A 20,333-nucleotide genomic window follows, 5' to 3' on the forward strand; every position below is an offset into this window, starting at 1 on the left:
ATAAGGAATTTAAAATTACTTATTTAAAATTTTATTTAGAACAAAGTAACGCCAAGGTTATTATTATTTTCATATTCAATACAAACAAAATATATCAAAATAGATCAAAATAATGTAATGAGAATAAAATAAATATTTAAATAGAAAGAAATAATAAGATATAATATAGATAAAACATGATTTCTAGTATTATCATAATATTCGTATTTTCAAATTAGAGTAATTTTATTTATGTGAAAAAAAAAGATTAGAAATTAATATTTCAGCTAGATTTATATAAATTAAATACGTAATTGCAATAAAAAACATTTGAATAAAAAAATGGGCAAGACTCTACACCGCGGGCCATGTAACACACGTGGATTTTTCTCAATTCGTTTTTCTGCAGAATAGCTTTTGCATATTGCAAGATTGGTGATTACCTATTGCTGGGAGGAGCATAAATCCAATCAAACATTCCAAAGCATAAATCATATTTTTTTTAAATTGTAAAATAAAAAAAGTTATTACCAAAATCTATATTAATATAATTTATCTATTGTTTTCCCCTTGTTTTCATTCTTTTTTCAACAGAAAGGTCAAAAAATTACTGAATAAAGGAAAGATTTCAAAATTATTTGAAATACATATATTCATGAAGCAGGATATTTAGAATGCAAAATTTTCAATCTTTGTAGAAAAACAAACACAAGTGCAATAAATTGAGGAAAAACATCACTAAGTTAAAGTTAAAATTAAATACAACTAAAAAACCATCAAAAGTAAACATCAAGTAGTAGACTCTAAGATGCGTGAGACATCAATTATACAATCTAAATATCGGAAAATTATTTAATCACAAAATATAACAAAAATACTTGGGAATTTTTAATTTTCTGAACTCCTTCATATTCAAAACCGAAAATATAATTCGAGTTTCGAAGTCTTTTGTAAAGTAGCTATTCAAGAATAAAACTCAAGTATTTTTGTTTTCATAATACGTTAAAGTAAATATTAGATAACAACTTCTTACTTTGTTAAGTAACCAGAGTGACCATTCGGAGGACAATTTCAAATTCCCAATCTTTTCCCTAAACAGTTGAACAACCAAACAGTTGAATTTTTAATTAAAAAAAAAAACAATTTTTAACATAAAATGGAATAGTTTCATTTTTATTAAAACAAAAAAATAATTTTCATCTTAACTGAGGAATTTTCAACTAAATCAATTAATCTGTTACTGAAATAGTTAAACTATAAACCAAAAAAATAATAATTTTTACTAAAAAAGATAAATTGTCAACCAAAACTTAAATAATTAAATTTTAAGTTAAGGAAATCAATGCTCAACCAAAAAAGACGAATTTTCAACTAAAAAAATACCATTCTTAAACTAAACCTTGGATAATTAAATTTTCAGTCGAAAAATGAATACAAGAAAAAATGAATTTTTAACTAAAATGATGGAATATTCAACTGGAATAGTATTTTCATTTTCATTTAAGAAAAAAATTATTTTCAACAAAAAAATCAACAAATTTTCAATAAAATAGCCCATTTTTTAACCAAAGAAATGGATTTTTAATTAAAATGATGAATCTTCCATAAATTAATTAATTTTCAACAAAAGAGTTTATTTTTCAACCAAATAAATCTATTTCTTACCTAAAAAATGAATTTTTAACTAAAATTATGCATATTTAACTGGAATACTTGAATTATCAACCAAAAAGAAGAGCTTTCAAACGTCAAGATTAACTTTCTAAGAAAAAAAATAATTTTCTACCCCAAAAAAGTAGATTTTCTACGAAAAAAGTAGTTTTAAAAAACAAATTACGCAAATTTTCAACGAGATAAAAGAATTTTCAATAATAAGAGAGAAATTTGCATCCGTTTTGTTAAATTTTGAACTAAAAAAGGTCAATTTTTTACCCAAAGTCGAACGATTCAATTGTCAGTTGAAAAAATTAACTTTCGACCAAATTCATAAATATTTTCAATTAAAATGATGAATCTTAAACTGGAATAGTGGAATTTTATTGCTACAAAAAGGAGGAATTTTCGAATAATAACATTAATTTTCTACAAAAAAGAAAATTTTTCCACAAATTACAAAAATTTTCAACAAAAAAAATAGTTTAATTTTTAAATAAAAATTTTCAATTTTCAACCAAATAGTTGAATTTTCATCAAAAAAATATAGAATTTTAGCCAAAAATAAAAGAATTGAATTTTCCGTTTAAAATCTAATTATCAACAACAAAAAATCTGATTTTCAGAAAAATAGTTCATTTTTCTACTTGAAGTTAAATTTTTTATTGACACATTTATTTTCAACAAAGTGGTTACATTTTTAAAGAGACGAATGTTTAACAAAAGAGTTTAGCTTTTAAACGCGATTACTGGAATTCCAAGAAAAAAAAACAGTAAATTCCCAACGAAAAATGGGGGAAAAAAATATTTTAATTCATAATATACCTTCTTTCTTCTAAATTCCAGTTTTAATTCTTAAAAAAAATTCCCGTTCCATGTACAAAATTCCCTGTTCCAAGTGAAATTTTGTTTTAAATAATTAAAATAATGAAAACTTGAAATTGCCGTTTTTTAATTCATTTCCCGGTTTCTCGGTCAAGTCGTCACCCTGGAAACAGTGGCAAATTGCTTTTGAAATCTAATGATTTAAATATTTGAGCTCTCTTTCAGGAATCTGAGAATGATCAGAAATATGAAATCTATTAAAAGATAAAAGAGTGTATTTGTAACTGTAATAACTAAGGAAGCATTTGACGTAAGCATGCGTACTGAAACTTTGGGAGTAATTTTGGGAGCGCCATTGATGACCGGTTCGGGTGTTGTACTGGAAATTCTGTCGGCTTGGTCCAGGAGGTATGTGTCTGCGCCACTAATGGGAGTGTACACTTGACGGACAAATTCCTGTCCATTCGTCCACTTGATAATTGGCATCTGTACAGCTTTGCCCGTCTACATGCAGCACACACATGCTAAATAATGTGCATGACATAAGCGGAATAAAAGCATTGACATACTTGTGTTCAGACACAAACAACATAGTCCTTTCAAATTCTTCAATTGAATCACCAATTTTTGAATTTTTTATTTATTTTTTTATCACAAACTCAAATTTTGTCAAATTCTCAAATAAAAAGAAACTACGAAACTTGCCAATGCTTTCAGTAAAATAAAATAAATTCAATTAGCAAAGGCAAAGAGAATCGTTGACTCGATTATGTTTAACGATACTGTTTGCCAGGAGCTGGTGCTATAATGAAATAAAATTGTAGCCAATCATAAAATAAAACTAAAAAAACTTGAATTAACGAGATACTTCAATACTACAATGGGATGTTTAAACGTCAAAACTTAAAGGAAAACATTTAAAATTAGACATTCCAATAGCTAGTTTTAAAATCACAAAGACTATTTTTTAGTTGTTAAGGGCATGTGATACTTAGAAAATTGTCGATTTTAACAGTTTTAGGTTCCCCCGGCTTTTTTTCTAGAATAATAAATATTTTGTCTTACAAATTTGGGAAATGATAGCGCACATGCTAACGGACATCCCCACACACTCTTTTTGTGGGTTAATTAAAAAAAGTTTGAATTTAGCAAAATGTGATTAATTTGCATAGCGCTTAGGAATTAGTATCGATTTTTTCAGTGTTAGATTCCCCCGGCCTTTTTCTAGGATAAGAAATATTTTGTCGTCAAAATCTGGGAAATGACAGCGAACATGTTAACGGACGTCCCCGCACACTTTTTTGTAATTATTTTTCAAAAAAATTTTGATTTTGCTAACAACGTGTGTATATTTCGAGGTTATGTGTGTTACAATTCTCCCCAGCGTTACTTCCAAACCTTCCAAACTACACAATATTTTTGGCAATTAAAAAAGTTTATTTCATCAATAATTTTCAAATTATCGGAAAGGCAGAGATGATAAACGACCTAACCTCAAAATAATGCATACAATTTTTATTTAACACAATAAATTTTTTTGTTATTATCCCTCAAAAACGAGTCCAGGGACGTCCGTTATATTTTATAGAGGAGAGTACCCAAATATGAGATATCAACTCTGTTTGGCGTGATTGTCGGAATTATATGAACTGAATTTAAAAGTAATATAGGTCATTTTAAAGGAAATTTGGTTTGTCATAAGAAGCTCGAATAAAAAATTTTATTAAAAATTTTGTTTATGCTGAAAATACAAAAAATGTAAAAAATTGCTTTTTCCAAACTCGTCAAACTATTCTCATAATATGAGATAATCCAGGAAATAGCTAATAAAATGCAAAATAAAGTATTATTTTAATAAAAAACTTCATTCTATGTTTCCGAAATATAAATTTACTGCTATTGAGATATATTTCATTTTTGCAGTAGTCACAAACACTTTTGCAACCAATTTCCCCCGCGCAGCCACAGTGTTATAAATACCACAGGTATCTCATAATTTGAGAACCACACCGTGCAACTATGCACTTACTATGCCTGACCTGTACTATGAAAAACTTCAACACTATCGATATTTTCCTACTTAGTTATTCAATCCCCATCACTCTAGACAAATATTTCTGCTAAATACATAATTAATGAATAATAAATAGTGTTTAAAGAATTCCCTTCCAAGAACTCGACCACCATCGATTTCACAAAAAGTTCGCCTATAATCTGTAGAAGCCCAATGAAAAATGGACTATACCACGAAATTACTCTTTCTTCAAGGGCTACAAGTTAGTGAGAGAACCAACAGAGTGGGTCTCTTAGTTTAGCTGATACACCGCTTTCTCATATTACGAGAATATCTCATATTCGAGTACTCTCCTCTAGCACCTCCGAATTCAGTTTTTAAAAATTTTCATTTTTGTGGAAAAAAAAGCCGGGGGATCTGTACCCGATTGACCACGCGACGAAGTAACACATGCCCTTAACTCTGCATAAAAGCATCAAGCGAAAAACAAAGAGAATAAGCAGTGTTTATGCTAGGGAATATTCTAAAGAAAATCTACAATTTCAAGCTTCGAACTCACTTTAGAGATCGAAAATAGTGTAGATAGTGTGATGAATTAAAAAAATAGTGTTAAGATAGTGCCAAAAGATTTTCACGTATTAAAAAAGAACTTTTTTTATTTTTATTTATTTATTATTATTTTTTTATATTTTTTTATTCACCAGACTATTAATGATTAAAATTAATATATATCGTAGGCTCCAAAATCTTCCCCCTTTTTCAAATTTTTCAGCACTTTTATTCCATCTGAATTAATATAACCTAATAAGGAAATCCAACTATTTTTGGTTCAAATTTAATTCTTTTTAGATGTAGTCTACTATTAAATTTCTGGTTAAAAATTCATTTTTTTGGTAAAAATTATATTATTTCGTTCAAAATTAAGTTATTTTGTTGAACATTCACTTTTTTTTGTTAAAAATTTACATTTTTGACTTGATATTCAACTGTTTTGTAGAAAATTCGTAATTTCGGCTAGAAAATTAAACTATTTTGTTAAAAATCAAGTATTTTGTTTAAAATTCGTCTTTATTGGTTAAGTCTTCAGATTTATTTTTATTATTTATTGAAATCTTTTTTTGTTGAAATATAAACTATTACATTTTCCGTTGAAAATTCACCTTTTTATGATAAAATTTCAACTACTTGTTTGAAAGTTGAAGTAATTTCTTAAAATTTTATTTCTGTCTTATTCAAGATTCATCATTTTAGCTGATTTTTTTTCGTTAGAAAGTAGTTTTTTCAACTTTTTTTCTTAGGAATTAAATTAATTGGTTGTAAATCAACTTTTTTGTTGAAAATTCGTCTTTTTAGCTTGAAAATTCCACAATTTGGTATAAAATATAACTATGGCGTACAAAATTATTCTGTTATGTTGAAAATTCGTTTTTTAAAATTGAAAGTTAATTCCCAATGAACATTTTTTTAATTTATTTTTGATTGAAAAACTACCATATTTGGTTAAAAAATTTAACTATTCAGTTGAAAAATGTTAAAAACGAAAAAATATAAGCTATAAATTAAACAAATAAAAATTGGGCTAACATCACGTCCATTATTTAAAGTATTTATTTAGTTGAAAATTTATGTAATTGGTTGAAAATTTATCTTCTTTCGTAGAAAGTTCATCTTTTTGGTTGAAAATTGAACTATTTTGGTAAAAATGTACGTATTTTGTTGAAAATTCATCTTTTTTGGCAAAAAATACATTTTTCTGGTAAAAAATCAAATATTCTGCTGAAAATTCGTCTTTGTTGTTTAAATTGAACTTTTTTATTTTTTTATTTTGCGTTAAAACATTTTATTGTTTAAATATAAACTATTAGGATTTTTTGTTGAAAATTCATCTTTTTAGGTTGAAACTTCAGCCACTTGTTTGAAAGTTGAAGTACTTTCTTCAAAGTTTATTTTCTGTTTTAATGAAGATTAATAACTTGGTTTTTGTTTAAATTTAAAATAATTTATTTAAATTTCGGTGGACTAACATCACATCAATTGTTTAAAAGTATTTAGTTTGGAAATTTATGTAATTATGTCAAAAATTCGTCTTTTTTTTGTAGAAAATTAATATTTTTCGTTGAAAATTCAAATATTTTGATAAAAATGTATGTATATTTTGTTGAAAAGTCGTCTTTTCTGGTAGTAAATTATTCTTTATAATTTAAAATTCAACTATGTGATAAAAAAATTTGGTATTTTGTTAAGAATTCATCTTTTTGGGTAAAAAATGAATCTCTTGATGGGAAATTATCTTTTTGTTTGAAAATTTAATTATTTTGTCGAATATTCAATTCTTTTCTTAAAAACTCTTGTTTTGGCTAGAAAATTTAATATTCTTTATAACTTTTTTTTTCTCTTTATCAACTGAAAAACCTTTCTTGGTTGAAAATTCGTCCTCCTGATTTGAAAATAGTGTCTTTAGTGTAATTTTTTTTTAAACAGTAGCAAAATAGTGTCGTGCTTAAAACAGTGTCAAATAGGGTTCATAGTGAGTCCGAAGTCTGCAACTGGTGAAAATCTCAACTTCTATAACCGACAAATAAAAAGAAAAAGACTAGTAATTCTACAATGTCTATTTTTGGATTTTTAAGTATTGACTCTCTTATTCAATTAATGTATTTATTGAAGTAGATTATAGAGAAAAATATTCTCTAGAATAAGCCCAGGCCTATGCCTTTCTCGAAATGCCACGACAAATAATCTGTCGATAAATTCTAGGTAATCTCGGCAAGGGATATGACTTACCTCAGTGAGATCGACAATTTCTCCTGTAACGGCATCCACGAGGTCCCCATAACATTTTCCGGTTATCGAGCATTTATTAAATGTCATAATATTCTGTGTAAGTGTCCCCGTCTTATCGGAGAAGATGTACTCGATTTGGCCCAATTCCTCGTTTAGTGTAGTAGTCCTTGCTTTCGCGTGAGTATTCGTGGGCTCGAAGTACATCTCTTCGTCCCAATTGATGAGAAACGATTGCACGAATCTGATTACCTCGACACTTACGTACAAACTTATCGGCACGACCGTATTCAAAACGATAGCATATGAAAAAAATACGAGAAAAGCAATCACTGTAGCGCCTACTAATTGTTCACTGGGCACAAGAGAATCCCACGGCAAATACGCTTGGAAGTCATAGCCGACTAAACTCTCCCAAATACCACAGCCAATCATACAGAATAAACACAAGGAAAGTAAAAAGAAAACTATTCCAATGATGAGCAGATTCAACAGTCTATCTATGGAGGTTCTCTTAAACTTGGTCTTCCCTGAGTTTTGCATCAGTTTGGTATCCTTGCCTGCAAAGATCACCATACCATAGCACCATTGGGTGTTTCTGAGCACGCAGCCCCGCAAAATCACTTTGTCATTATCCAAAGCGTACCTGAAACATTTCAAAATTATATCAGTTTATTATTATATATCAATTCTCGATTCCAAACAACAATTTACAAAAATTTTCACATTTAAAACATGCCAAGGGCAGATTTAACAGCCCAAAATTGTCTTAAAACTGGGGAAATAAAGTGATGTTTCACAAAAAAGATGGAGAACGTCTTTTATATAAAATTAATGTAGTACCACACTGAATTCAATATGAATAAATGACGAATTTTCAGTAAAAAGGCTGAGTTTTTAAGCTAAAAAGTCTAATGTTTAGAAAAAAGTTGACTTTTAAAACCATAAAAATGAATTTTCCACAAAAAAGTTAACTTTCAATCAAGCAAGATCAATTTCTAACCAAATAGTGGAATTTTAAACAACAAAACATAAATCTTTTAAACCAAAAGGTACATTTGCATGGAAATAGTTAAACTTTCAAACAAAAGAGATCAATTTTCATAGAAAAGTTGCATTTTTAAACATAGTTGTAATTTTAATCAAATAGTTCAATTTTTGACCTACAAAGATGAATCTTCAAACAAATTATCGAATTTTTAAAGAAAAAATACTAGGCCTTAACCACAAAAAGTTGACTTTAAAACCAATATAAAAGGATGAATTTTCAACCAAATGGTCTAATTTACAACAGAAATTTTGTTAGCTTCAACCAAAAACAGTTGGAGTTTCAAACAAATAGTTAAATTTTCAACAACAACAAAATTACTTTTCTACCGTAAAAGACGAATTTTCAATAAAACAGAACAAAAAACAGTAAATCAAAGAAAAATAAATTGCATTTTCAACGAGATAGTTGATGTGAGACAAAAAAGATTACTGTTCAAGAAAATAGTTGAATTTACAACAAAGAACAGTACTTTTCTACCCAAACAGGCGAATTTCCAACAAAATACATGAAACTTCAACGAAATAGTTAAATTTTCTACTAAATAAAGATAATTTTTCAGCAAAAAATGGAATAGTTAAACTTTTAATTTGAAAACATAATTTTCAATAAAAAAAACGAGCATTTCAGTCAGTTCAATTCAACTGGTTAAGGTTTCTACCAGAATAGTTGCACTTTTTAACCAAAAACATTAATTTATGGCTAACAAAATATGAAATTAATATGAAATATGAAAAAATATGAAATTTTTACCCAGAAATGAATTTTCGAAGTGAAAAGACGAATTTTCTACAAAACAAATGAATTTTCAACAAAAAAGTTCATTTTCAACCAAATAATTCAATTTAAATTTTTACCAAATTGTTGAATTTTCAAGCCGCAAAAGAATTTTTTACAAAACAATGGAGTTTTCAACAAAAATTAAATTTTCTAAAAAACAAATAAATTTTCCAATAAATTATTGAATTTTAAACCGAATTGTTCAAGGTTCTATAAAAATATTTGAATTCTCGTTCAATAACAATAATCATCGACAAACAAGATTGACTTTCTACCAAGAAAAGATGAAATTTTTCCCAAGGAGATGAATTTTTAAAACAAAAAGATGAATTTTCTGCAAAAAAACTTAATTTAAAAGAAAAAGTTAATTTTCATCCGGATAATTTAATTATTTACCAAATTCTTACACTTTTAAGGCAAAACAATTCCACAAAACAATGAATCTTCAACAAAACAATACATTTTTTAAATTAATTAATTAAAACTTAAATTAATTATCTTCTCTACAAAGTAGTACGATTTTGAACCAACTAATTGAATTTTTAACAAAAGAAATAAATTTTTAGACAAATCGTAGAATTTTGGACTAAACGAAATGAGTTCTAAAATATAATCAGATTTTTTAACCCAAAAGAATGAACTTTTCACAAAAAATATTGGACTTTCTTGTTGTCCATTAATTCAGTTTGAATTTAAGCGAAAAAAGGAGAAAACGGCGAATTTTCTTAAACCCAGGACTTACTTGTCTAGGATCTGATAGTTTTAATAATTCTACACTTATCTTTAACTATTAAACTAATAAATAAAAAAAGTTTGCGTACTTTGTTCCTCTCCATATCAGAGTGCCATCGAATTTGTTCAACAAATTGTTGGGTGTTTCACAAATGATCTCCCCATCGAACTGACCAATTAATTCGTGGTTGTCCATCATTTCTGATGTTTCAGGTAAGCACTGTCGGCACTTCAGATTTGTCTCCCTAAAATTTCATAACGATTAGACCTGGAAGCATCCGTTGATGAAGGAAAAGAATTTGAGAAAAATATCAACATGGAAACTCGTTACACAAAATTTTAAAAAAATTGTTTAAAAAAAACAGATAATTAGGCTGAGAGCTTAAGTAAATCAAGTGTCACTCTGACCCGTCCAACTCTGCTGTCTCGATGTAACAGAGACCATTTGGTTCACTTGTTGACAGCAGGAGAACATCAGCTGCTACAAACTGATCATTTTCCATCCGAATTACATCTCCCACTTGGACCTGAGACCATTTTTCCTCACGTAAGTTTGTGCCCCGTAAAGTTCTCGATTTTCTATTGTTAACTTGAGAATCGCTGCTATGTCGTTGCTGGAAATTAAATTCAAATGAGATTACATTCAGTGCTTAATATAGTGGTGAGAAAGAAAAAAGCAAAAAAATATATTTTAGAAGACATTTCAATCATTCAAAATATTTCAGTGCAAATCATTTTTTAATCCAAGATTAAAAAAATAGATTAGAATACATAATTAATTTTTGATCTTAATATCATCAGGGATCACAATGGTTCAGCAGTTCCATTGCAGGGAAAATAGGAGAATATTTCTTTAAAAAAGGGGGACAACAGCGTATTGAATAAAAATGAATAAATACAACATTTTTATAAGAAACAACAAATTTGATCAAACTGGAACACAAACACGCGCGAGATTATTATTTTGTTTTATCTCACGCATTCTTTGAATTAAAATATAAAATTAATATTAATACAAAATTTGTGTATTTCATAGTATTTACTACCTAAAATTATAGAAAAAATTATTATTTTATTATTACCATTTACTATAATATATAATGTTTACACATGTACTGATTTTTAAAATTAATAATAGCAATTTTAGATGAGAAAAATAACATAACAAAACAAAAAATTGTTTAAGGTGGAAAATCTTCTTTTAAGAATACGAGCATAACCTAAAATTGATCAAAAATTTTAAATCAGCTTTCAAATCCAATGATTTTTTATTAAAAGTGCCGATTTCCGGTATAAATTCCCAATGAAATCAAAAATTGTAAGAATATTATAAATAAAATGGATCTGAATATAGTGAAATTTGAGGATTTTCAATAAAAATACCGCTTTTGGGTACAAAGCATGAACATAATCTAAAAATATGGATAAAAGGCTTTGATTCCTCTTTGAAATATGTAAAATATAATTTTGTTTAAATTAAAAATACAAATTTCCAACAAAAAATAGTAACATAATCCAAAATTGTTAAAAGCTTCAAAATCGTGTTCAAACTATAATGATTTTAGCTGCAACTAACAATTTTTGATGCAAAACATCAAAGTTGTTAAAAAATAATGAATCTTCGAAATCTAACGATTGTTAAATAAAAATGTCAATTTCCGATTAAAAACACGAACACAATAGAAAATTGTTCAAGCTTATCAATTTTATTATTCTTAACAAGCTTTTTGTTTACAAATACCAATTTCAGGTGAAACGCACCAACATAACCGAAAGTTGTTGAAAAAAATGGTATTCATTCGATGTTATGTAGCAAATTGTTCAATTAAAAAAATTACAACTTAAACAGAATTGTACATATTAAAAAACAGAAAAATGTAAATATGTAACTACATCAAAATAAAAAATTATGACCTTAATTATTTTTTTATTATTTACGCTTGGGATTCTCTTCTAAAATTGATTAAAGATTAAGTAATTTTGAATTTGACTGTACACCTAGAATGTCATTAAAAGCGATTATTTGTTGATTTATTTTTAAACTTTTAAATTTAAGATATACAAAAATTTCGAGTAATGCAAAGCTAATCAGGTTTTCAATAACAATGAGTGCGAAATTTTCGACACATACCGTTACATTTCTTTTTTAGACAGGAAAATAAAATATAATTTTATTTATAAATTAAATGTTAAAAAAAAAATCTCAATTACGTGCGATACAGTGAAAGACACACTCGCCACTTTTCCATAAATTGGACTCGACATTTTTGAAGCAATAGTTTCTTAAATCTCTATGCTTCGCTCTATATATTTCACTGTCAAACGACAATTTCCATGGTCGGATAATTTCCAGACAGACAGCGTATTGGGAATCAATTTGAATGTCAATCCAAAATTAAGAAAAAAGTATAGAATAAGCAATAAATTTCTGATCTTAATATAATATTATTAAAAAAATGGAATTGATATCCACTGCTTTTTCCTCATTAATAGTTTTATCATTATTTCGAGCTGCTCAACAGTTCGAGTTCAGAATTGAAAATATGGATACTTACAAAATCGTCGTAGGCATCTTTGACGGCAGTGAGCGTGAGTACCCCAATTAGAGGGATGGCTGTCGTGATTGGTGTCAGAGAGGATATGGCGGGGATCATCTGAAGTACCAGCAGACATAGGAAGTAAAAATTGGCGAGCCTTTGAAATTGCTCAAACAAATTCAATGGCAGGAACGTCAAAACCGAATACTTGGACGTCTTGATATAATTATTCTGGAAAAAGACAATTTCATCCGACACTTAATATTTTTGTTCAAACTTTAGTGTATATAAAAATGTTTTTAAAAAAATCGTTTAAAAATATTCTCTAATATAGTCATCTTATGCAACAGAATTGCACAAAAAACGATAAAATAAAAAAAGTATGTTTTCAAGCATCAGTGTGCTTGGCTTTTTGTGCAATTTTGTTACACAATATGACTTTGTTAAAGATTATTTTTTGAGAGATTTTTTTCAAAACATAATACACAATGAAAGTAAGCCTGGCGAGGTCCCACAGTCCCTAATGGATAAAAAAATTGGATAAAAAAGGGTACTAGCAAATTTTAAAAACCTGACAAAATTAATAATAGATAAATAGTATAATTTGAAAATTATCATGATTGAGTTTATCTATTTTTGAATTCTTTCAGCTTTTCCTGATTTTATTTTATAATATATTTCTATTAGTAAAAAGTTCTGAGGTATTCTAAAAATTTTTTGGACATAGGTAGAAAAATATAAATCTTGAATACATAAAAATTACTACGAGAAAAGTGCGCTGTTCCAGATTAAATATGATTATAATTGATAAAAAATCAATTTGTATTAATTTATAAATTTACCCTAAAGAACTAAAATAATTATAAAGTCTAAGAAATAGTAAGAATGAGAAATTTCCACTAATTTTCTCAAAATTATATTATTTTTCAAAATAATTCAAAATTACTGTTTAATTTCAAACGCTGTCAATTTCATATTATTACGTTTTGCCTGTTTAAGCTTCAATTGACACAAAATCAAGACTCAATTTTAAGTGGCACCATTTTGAACAATTTAAATTTTAAAGTGTTGTTATATTTAAATCTAAAATTGTTCAATAAGGTTTTCAATTTGAAATTGTAAAATGTGTGACCACTTAAATTTAAAACCGAACAATTTTATATATCTATATTTTCTAAAGCTTTTGAAATTCTCCACTGCCATCCATTTTACTCAGAAAAATTAGAATCAGTTAGGAAAAAAAAAGTAATTTTGCTTACCGCATAGTTAAATTGTGAGTTGTACTCGCGGTTATTTGCTCGAATTCTCCTTTCTGTCTCTGTAAAAAAATGATAAATTAAATACCTATGAAATTAATATGTATTGATATTATTGTGCAAATTGTTATTAATATGCAAATCTCATTGATACTATTAAATGCGCTGACTTTTGGAAATAATTTCACCACATAAACTTGAATTTTCAATCATTCTTCTTATTTTTTTTTTAAAACTTCCTTATTTATTGAAATTGAATGCATTATTGTTCCAAATAGCTAGGTACGTAATATATGACATTTTAGAAACGTGACATTATTAGAAGGTTGTAATCACCCTTCAGTTATATCTGACGATATTCAGTAATGCGTAAGTATTTCCTTGTAAACCTGAGTAGAGAAATATTTGCAGCGTAAAATCTCGCTTTGTCTCAGTATTTGGGTGTAAATGCAAAATACAAGCATGAAGAGAATGATAATAAATATTTTATTAACAATAGGAGTAATGCAAAAAAAAAGAGAAACTAAAATCAAAAAAAATTATTCAAATTGCAGATAATCCTAGATAGAAAACGAGAAACTCAACTCTTTTGCATTGAACAAAGAATTGTAGGTTGATGATTCACTGAAAGTAGAAAATAAAAAGTGGGTCATCTATTATAAAGGAGGTATTATAAATATAAATGTGAAAAAGGTCCTTCTTTGCACAAACAGTTTGCAATTACGCTTACAATACAAAGAAACCTTGGGTTCACGTTTTCGATCAAGAGCATCACGATAAAATATTTTAGAACCTTTAAAAAATGAAGTGTACACTGTATATACAAAATGATAGTAAAATTATATTTAAAAAAAAATCATTTTTTGGATACATTTTATATCTTGAATATAAAGGGTTGCTATAAAACCTCAATTTTAAATATCACTGACTGTCCATGCAAAAAAATGTTTGAATTAAGTTTTCAGTTAAAATCACTAATTTTTAAGTTGAGTTTACAACCTGAAAGGATGAATTTTTTAGAAGAAAATTGAATTTTCAACTAAAAAACGCATCTTCCACCAAACAGTTAAATTTTCAAAAAAATAAATACATTTTGAACCAATAATAGAATAGTTAAAATTTTAGTAAGAAAAATTAATTTACAACCAAATAAAATTAATTTAAAAAAAACAGTTGAATTTTCAACCAAACAGATGACTTCAATACAAAAAGTATCACTTTTCAACAAAAAATGGAACAGTTAAATTTTTATTTTAAAAAAATGCAATAAAAAAATGATCAACTAAAAAATTTAATTTTCAAACAAGAAGAGTAATATCTTCTAAAAAAGATTATTTTGTAACAAAATGTATGGATTTTCAACGAAACATTCGCATTTTTGAAATAATTTTCAATTTAATAATTAAATTTTCAAACAAAACAAATGACTTTCAACGGAATAGTTCAATTATGTTTGGTTTTTTTTCAACTAAAATGAAATACTTCAATTTTTAGTTAACAAAATTAATTTTCAAAACAAAAATAATTTTCAAAAAAATAGTGAAATTTGTGAAAAAAATAATTTCTAACTAAAATCATGAATCATCAAACAAAAAGGTGAAATCTTAACGTAAAATATAATTGTTGGTATTTCAACCAAAAAAGATTTTATTTTTAATTAAATCAGTGAAATTCAACCAAAAAAGATGATTTTCCAAAGACTTTTTAACAAAATTGTTTAATTTTCAACAAAATAATTAAAAAACTTCAACTTCAGTTTACCGAAAATTCCCTAACTTTGTCGAGTTTTCCCTGCCAGTCCCTGACCAGTTTTAGAATTCCCTGACCTTGGCAACCCCGATATTCATTAAGTCCTAAATAAAAACTAATAAAAAATGACTTGTGGTTAATGGTTATAGTAATTAAAAGTCTAGAGATGACGTTTTCTGACTTCTTAATTAGGAAGATTTTACTCAGTTTATTATTATTCGTCATCATATTTAAATTTCGCGCCATAATGACTTTAGAATAGTAAAACCACACTTAAACATAACCTCTAGTTTCAACATCACTTTGCCGCGAAATTTAAACTGCAAATTTACAACTTTTTTCAAAAGAATATTCAATGAAGAATATTTCTCGATTGTGAATTCTCGGGAATTTTCAACTCTAAATCCAAATTTTGTTGACCTTTTAAATCACTTCCGATTTTTTGGCAATTTGGAAAGACTCACCACTGGAAAAAAAAGAGGTGGTGCGACCAATACACTCGGTGGCTGGAGGTGAGCTTGAAGGTGCAGATGAAGAAGGCGTTGGTGTCGGTCGGTACCTGGTTCCCTTCCATACAACTAGTTTCCCTAAAACCGTCAGCAATGACTCTCGGAGGGTAATGTGTCTACTACTTCCACCACCGAGGCTGCTCGAGGAATCTCTCTTGGAACACTCTCCTGCAGATTCAATTTCCGTCGAAGAAGAAGGTAAATTCAAGACTACGTGGCCCGTTACTGGCTGGGCCAGATGCTTTTTCCTGAACTTTCGTCGTTTCCGTTTCTTCTTACGAGTGCCGCCTCCGTTTTCCAATTCCTCCAGATTGCCTTCTGGTTTCGATGTTGTATTAGATTGCTCTCCTCCATCGACCTCGCCTCTTACCTTTGTGAATGACACAAGATTTGTAACGGATTCGAGGACACGGTTCGCTGCACGTGCACGTGAAATTTAATTCATTCATTATTTACTATCGATGCAATATAAAATCCAGCTTAACAATCAAGGAATCTGAGCGATGAGTTTCGAGTGAAAATTTGATACTAATGTGTTGTGCAATCGGGAATAATAGGGCAAAAACCCCATAATGAGAGGTTAAAGGAGCTAGGGTATTACGCTCGTAATTCAATTATTTATAGGCAGGTGAGGCAGAGAATTATAAAATAGAGGGAAATAGTAATTGAAATTTATATTTCGCGTCAAAATTATACATTTAACACCACGCCTAAACATAACCTCTTATTTTAAGGCTTCTGTGGAGCGAAATTTGAAATGTCCGATTTTTTTAACTGCCGGAAAGTTTAAATTGTTAAATTTCTAATATTTCTTAGCATTATTAATATTTTGTTTAAAATGGATTTACATACTTCAATAAAAAAAGATAGCTTCCAAAAAGAAAACATTCATTTTTAATTACGTAACGCTAATTTGATCGTATATTGACTTAGCTCAGACATTCGAGCACTGAACCTAGCACTACTAACCATCTTGGATTACGAGCGTCATATTTAGATAGGCAATGTCAGGTGAAGAAGGCTACTCATGCATTTTTCATAAAATCAGCAAAAGAAGAAAATTAAAAAGATTACTTTTGGAGGATTTTTTTTATAATTGAAAGTAGAATGTTAATTAATTTAATTGCTGGTTCAATGTGGGTTAGTTTAGATTTGGAAGTTGGTCCAAAGAAGCCGTTAAAAAGGTAAACGAGGTTTCTTAATCAGAAATCGAAGTGTGAATGCGTACAGAATAGTTCATGACGAACGTAACGAGGGTGAACGATTGAGTGCTTCCTTGCAAAAAAAAAATATATAAAAAAGACTGATATTAATTATAATTAAATAACTACGGTGAACACAACACCGCATTTTCAAAGCAATTTGAAATTTAAATTTATGAATTTTTAATTTATTATTCTCAGGGCCGCCACAGCCTAATTTAATTGAAAAAGTATCCTATTTAAACAGAAAATGACTCATTTCTAACCCAGAAAGTGACTATGAATAATTAATGTGAATTCATTATGTGACTCGTGTTCTTTTGAATAAAAAAGAATTCACAAGAATTCGATTCATAAATCTTCAAAACAATTCAAGTTAAATTTAAAAGGATTCAAGTGAATTGCATTTTTTTGATCCTACATATTCCATTCATTTCAATTATAAGATATGAAAAAATGCATTAAATTCAGTAGGTTTTAAATAAGTTTAGAAAAATTAAAGGGAATTCGGAAGAAATGAATAAAATGCCTGAATTTTAAAAATTCAACAGAATTCCAAAAAACTAAAAAGAATGAAGGATAAATTAACCCTAAAAAAGGCAGGCGGGTCACAATTGTCGAGTTACAAAGAGTTGTGTATCAAGTATGGGCTTGTTGATGGAAATTTCTTTTGGCGAAGTCTAAATACATAAAAAAATAAGGTTTTCTGAAAATTCCATTTGTGGAATGCTCCACAGAAACGTGTATATTTTTTACTTACACAAAAAGACAAGCCGGGCCTCGCAGGCCAGCTGTTCATTGCAACATCAACTTTGAATACCGCGAGGAAAAGAGTATGCATATCACTCATGTTCGCATGAAAAAACAGTTTGAGTGCATAGATTTCAGTTTTACAGATATTGTTTTTTAATTTTGAAGGATTTCTATATATTTGCTTGTTTGTTTCTAAAATACATCTACTGCTTGCAAGTGCAAGCATAATTTCTCGCGTAAACTCTTTCAAATGTGCGCTCGCATTTGCAACGCGAGACATTTTGATGTTATAGTGATTATGTTGTCATAGTTGTTGCAATAGTTGCAATGCTGGTATTTAGAAGGAACAAAAGTACAGGTTATAAATCTTTTTTATAACGCAACAAAAGGAGGTGTTGACACTCTTGGCACTATAAATTCAAATGTAATGTGATCATAAAATGTAATTATGAATAAAAATGATCAAACTTCTTAGATGTTTCATTACATTTACTGGAAAGAGAAGTTTGCATTTCAACGGGCCTGAGAGGCCCGGCGCCTTTTAACGTCACGATTTTAGCTTGCCATCGTGAGGGTTAATAAGAATTTAGGGTAAATTCTAAATAAATTAAAATGAATTGCAAAAAGTATTTGCATATCTACTCAAATCTTTAATAACTTACGAAATCTCTCACTTCTTATGAATAAATTATTTGAAATCGAGTTAAATATGATAAAGTCTCTTGAAATTCTATGAAATTTGAAATTTTCTGAAATTCTGGAAAATTTAATAAAACCTTGAGAGCTATTAAAACCCCTCAAAATCATTCAATTTCTCGGAATTCATATAAAATCCCTTGAATTCTTTCAATTACTTTAAAACCTTAAAGGTCTTTTAAAACCGTTCCACGTCTTCGAAATTATATTTGTCACTTTGTTTAATCTCTTGAAAATGCCTTGGAATGTTTTTAAAAAAACTCTAAAATTTTTAACATAATTTGAAATCTTATTAAATTACTGGAAGCAACTGAAAATTCCTTAGATTCTTTTGAAAAGCCATAAAATATTCAAATTCTTTCAAATCTGTTCAAATCCCTTAAGATTTTTAGGGCTTTTGAAAATTCTATTAAATTTAAAAAAATCTTAAATATGACAAATCCTTTGAAGTTCTTTAGAACATTTGAAAGATCTTTAATATTCCTTGGAATTTTTTAAATACCCTCAAATCTTTCAAATCCTTTGACATTACTTGAAATTATTTAATTTGATTAAAATTGATTTCAGCAATTAAAACATTTTCCATAATATTTATATTTTCCGGCGATTAAATTCAAAAATTCTTAAAACTGGTGAAAATGAAGATAGGTAACTCGGTGAATAATAAGGATAGCAACCAAACGTGGGGTTTCACGAGTCGGAAGGACTCACCTCGAAGACTTCGAGTTCCAATGTGTCCACCTCCTCGAAGTTCATCGTCTATCCTACAAAACTATCCTCTCTTCTAGGGCCAACCTCTTCCTCGTGGCACCCTAGTCGTGCCAACGAGACCGTGTCCTCGATCGTTACATAGTTTTCCTTTCGTATCATGTCAATCACTGGACCATCAGCAGACCATCAACTTCTTCTCCTTCATCCGTACTTGATTTCTGGTAACTACGTCGGCAGCGACGTTCTGGCATTCCTCGCGTCGACGAGGTCCGGCAGGCATTTCTCACACTTTGTTTATTCATTCATTTATTTATTTTAATATCAACGAAGCACTTATATCATTATTGAAATTGAGAGCAATCATCAGCACAAGCGCATTATTCGCTCCGCAAGAGTTGATTAAGGATGCACTCCTCCCTGAAGGGTTAATTTCAAAATTAATCCAATCTTAATCAGGGTGTCTGCCTAGCGGATAATTTTTAATTCTCAGTCACGTACCGGTTATCTTCAGGTCAACTGGTCATTTAATTATTTGAGAATTGATAAAAACGAAATACTTTATTTAAATTTCCAATATTTGCTTATAAGTTAATGTAACTGTCGTAATCCAATCGAACAAAATCAGCTGCGTAGCCAGGATTTTTTTTGGCGGGAGGGGGGGGGGGCTTCGATTTTTTTCGGAGGGGGCTCCGGGTTTGTATTCATTTTTAAAACGTCTTATAACTCCCATAAGCAGTTAAAAATGGTATTTTCTGTAAAAAGATAAACCAATGAAAGCGCACTACCGCCACTTAATGTGTACATCCATTTTTCAGTACCGTAAAAGGCTAAACGAATCGTTTCTTTTCTCGGGTTTTTACCATGAAGTGCAAGAAGGAATTTAAATCATCTATAATATATGCTTTAAATGTACAATCTCTAGTTGCCCCTCTTTCTAACTATAGTACGAAACATAAATTTCACGTGTAATCAACTATTTATCATCCCTTGAAGTGTAAGAGAATTTCCCCCACAATGTGGGGCTAAGTCGCTCATTCTCAAAAAAGAAGTAAAAAAAAAGTTCCCGGAAGAACTTGACAAAATAAGGGATTATTAGTTTTAATAAATA

The 20,333-nt window shown here is 28.6% G+C and overlaps 1 protein-coding gene across 5 annotated transcripts in view; it reads right to left on the reverse strand.

Annotated features, from left to right (window-relative positions):
- The window catches only part of LOC117181604 (phospholipid-transporting ATPase ID), an 80,318-nt gene that overhangs the window by 35,307 nt on the left and 24,678 nt on the right, over window positions 1-20,333 (reverse strand). For 4 of the 5 annotated variants that reach the window (XM_033374464.1, XM_033374462.1, XM_033374461.1 and 1 more), the window contains exons 2-9: window positions 19,226-19,513; window positions 15,819-16,233; window positions 13,609-13,667; window positions 12,368-12,580; window positions 10,221-10,426; window positions 9,902-10,057; window positions 7,256-7,898; window positions 2,782-2,961 (exon numbers count right to left, since the gene is read on the reverse strand). In XM_033374464.1, the coding sequence (XP_033230355.1) occupies window positions 2,782-2,961; window positions 7,256-7,898; window positions 9,902-10,057; window positions 10,221-10,426; window positions 12,368-12,580; window positions 13,609-13,667; window positions 15,819-16,233; window positions 19,226-19,270 (1,917 nt within the window). In that variant the 5' untranslated portion in view covers window positions 19,271-19,513. The remainder of the gene's footprint in view (window positions 1-2,781; window positions 2,962-7,255; window positions 7,899-9,901; window positions 10,058-10,220; window positions 10,427-12,367; window positions 12,581-13,608; window positions 13,668-15,818; window positions 16,234-19,225; window positions 19,514-20,333) is intronic. The other variant, XM_033374465.1, reaches the window with a different exon arrangement.

This window comes from Belonocnema kinseyi, chromosome 10 (assembly GCF_010883055.1).
Source record: "Belonocnema kinseyi isolate 2016_QV_RU_SX_M_011 chromosome 10, B_treatae_v1, whole genome shotgun sequence".
NCBI classification, from domain to species: Eukaryota; Metazoa; Arthropoda; class Insecta; order Hymenoptera; family Cynipidae; genus Belonocnema; species Belonocnema kinseyi.